Here is a 932-nt window from a genome sequence, read left to right as displayed (position 1 = left end):
CAGGTTCTATTGCCATGTCCCCTCCCACAGTGATATATCTCATCCCTTTCCCTCAAAGCTAGACCTGGGATGACTGAAAGCACTAACCGTATCAAGTGTATCTCCGAGAGCCCTCGACATGGGCTAGGAAGGGTCCAAACCAAAGAGAGAAAGCTTGCTGACTAGTTGGTTTCGGTGTAGCGGATGCTTACCATAATCTCCTATTCTTCTCTGAGCAAGTGAGTTCATATATGACAAATGCCTCCGCCGGTACGTGGTCGAAGACAAGACTAAGACTGTTCTTCTCAGATGCGTCTCTACGACTGACCCTACACATCTCCAACTAACTGATACACCCTTCTTTAGTCATCCGAATACCTTCTTCCTTTTCCTAAAGCGACTTCCTACAAATGGGACCTGAGAAACCCGCAATTCCCCCCAATCACCCAGCAACGACGAGATCGCTGCTACAATGGCCTTCGATCCAAGAATTACTAAAATTTTCAGGCGCCGAGAAGATTCGTGACGTTCAAGACCCGACCATCCCAGAACAGAAACGGTGTCCGCTTCGCGTCCACGGGCAAGGTGAAGGTCATGGGGGCATGTTTAATGAGGAATGGGGACAGGTAGGCGTCACCGACATCAGTGGAAATCTCGACTGGAGTCCTGACAAGGTCTGGGATTATGTGAGAGGCTTTAAAGATTATCTGCTCAATGCACAGCCGATTATTTTACCCAAGACTCTGGACAGTATGATTACACAATTCCTTGGTCCATTTATGAAAACACCGCAGGAAGCGATGACCGGAGCAAAGAAAAAACGGTCGATAGCAGGGACCGAACGGCATTGGCAAATTGGGAAACCTAGCATCCCTCGAGATATCTCTAGCGCTCTCGTCTTGCTTGTGCTTGCTCTTGGGGAGATTATCTTCATAGAGGCAAGATACCGGACG

The 932-nt window shown here is 48.6% G+C and overlaps 1 protein-coding gene across 1 annotated transcript; it reads left to right on the top strand.

The window, feature by feature from the left end:
- Positions 1–389: 389 nt before the first annotated feature.
- On the top strand, positions 390–847 carry F4822DRAFT_435538 (uncharacterized protein; the record flags this gene model as incomplete). Its single annotated transcript, XM_051462208.1, has 2 exons — positions 390–665; positions 731–847. The coding sequence occupies 2 exons, from the start codon at positions 390–392 to the stop codon at positions 845–847; spliced, it is 393 nt and encodes a 130-aa protein (XP_051308261.1).
- Between the last annotated feature and the right edge of the window lie 85 nt (positions 848–932).

This window comes from Hypoxylon trugodes (genome assembly GCF_022578975.1).
Source record: "Hypoxylon trugodes strain CBS 135444 unplaced genomic scaffold F4822scaffold_70, whole genome shotgun sequence".
Taxonomy (NCBI): domain Eukaryota; kingdom Fungi; phylum Ascomycota; class Sordariomycetes; order Xylariales; family Hypoxylaceae; genus Hypoxylon; species Hypoxylon trugodes.
This window is presented reverse-complemented; position numbering and strand designations above follow the sequence as displayed.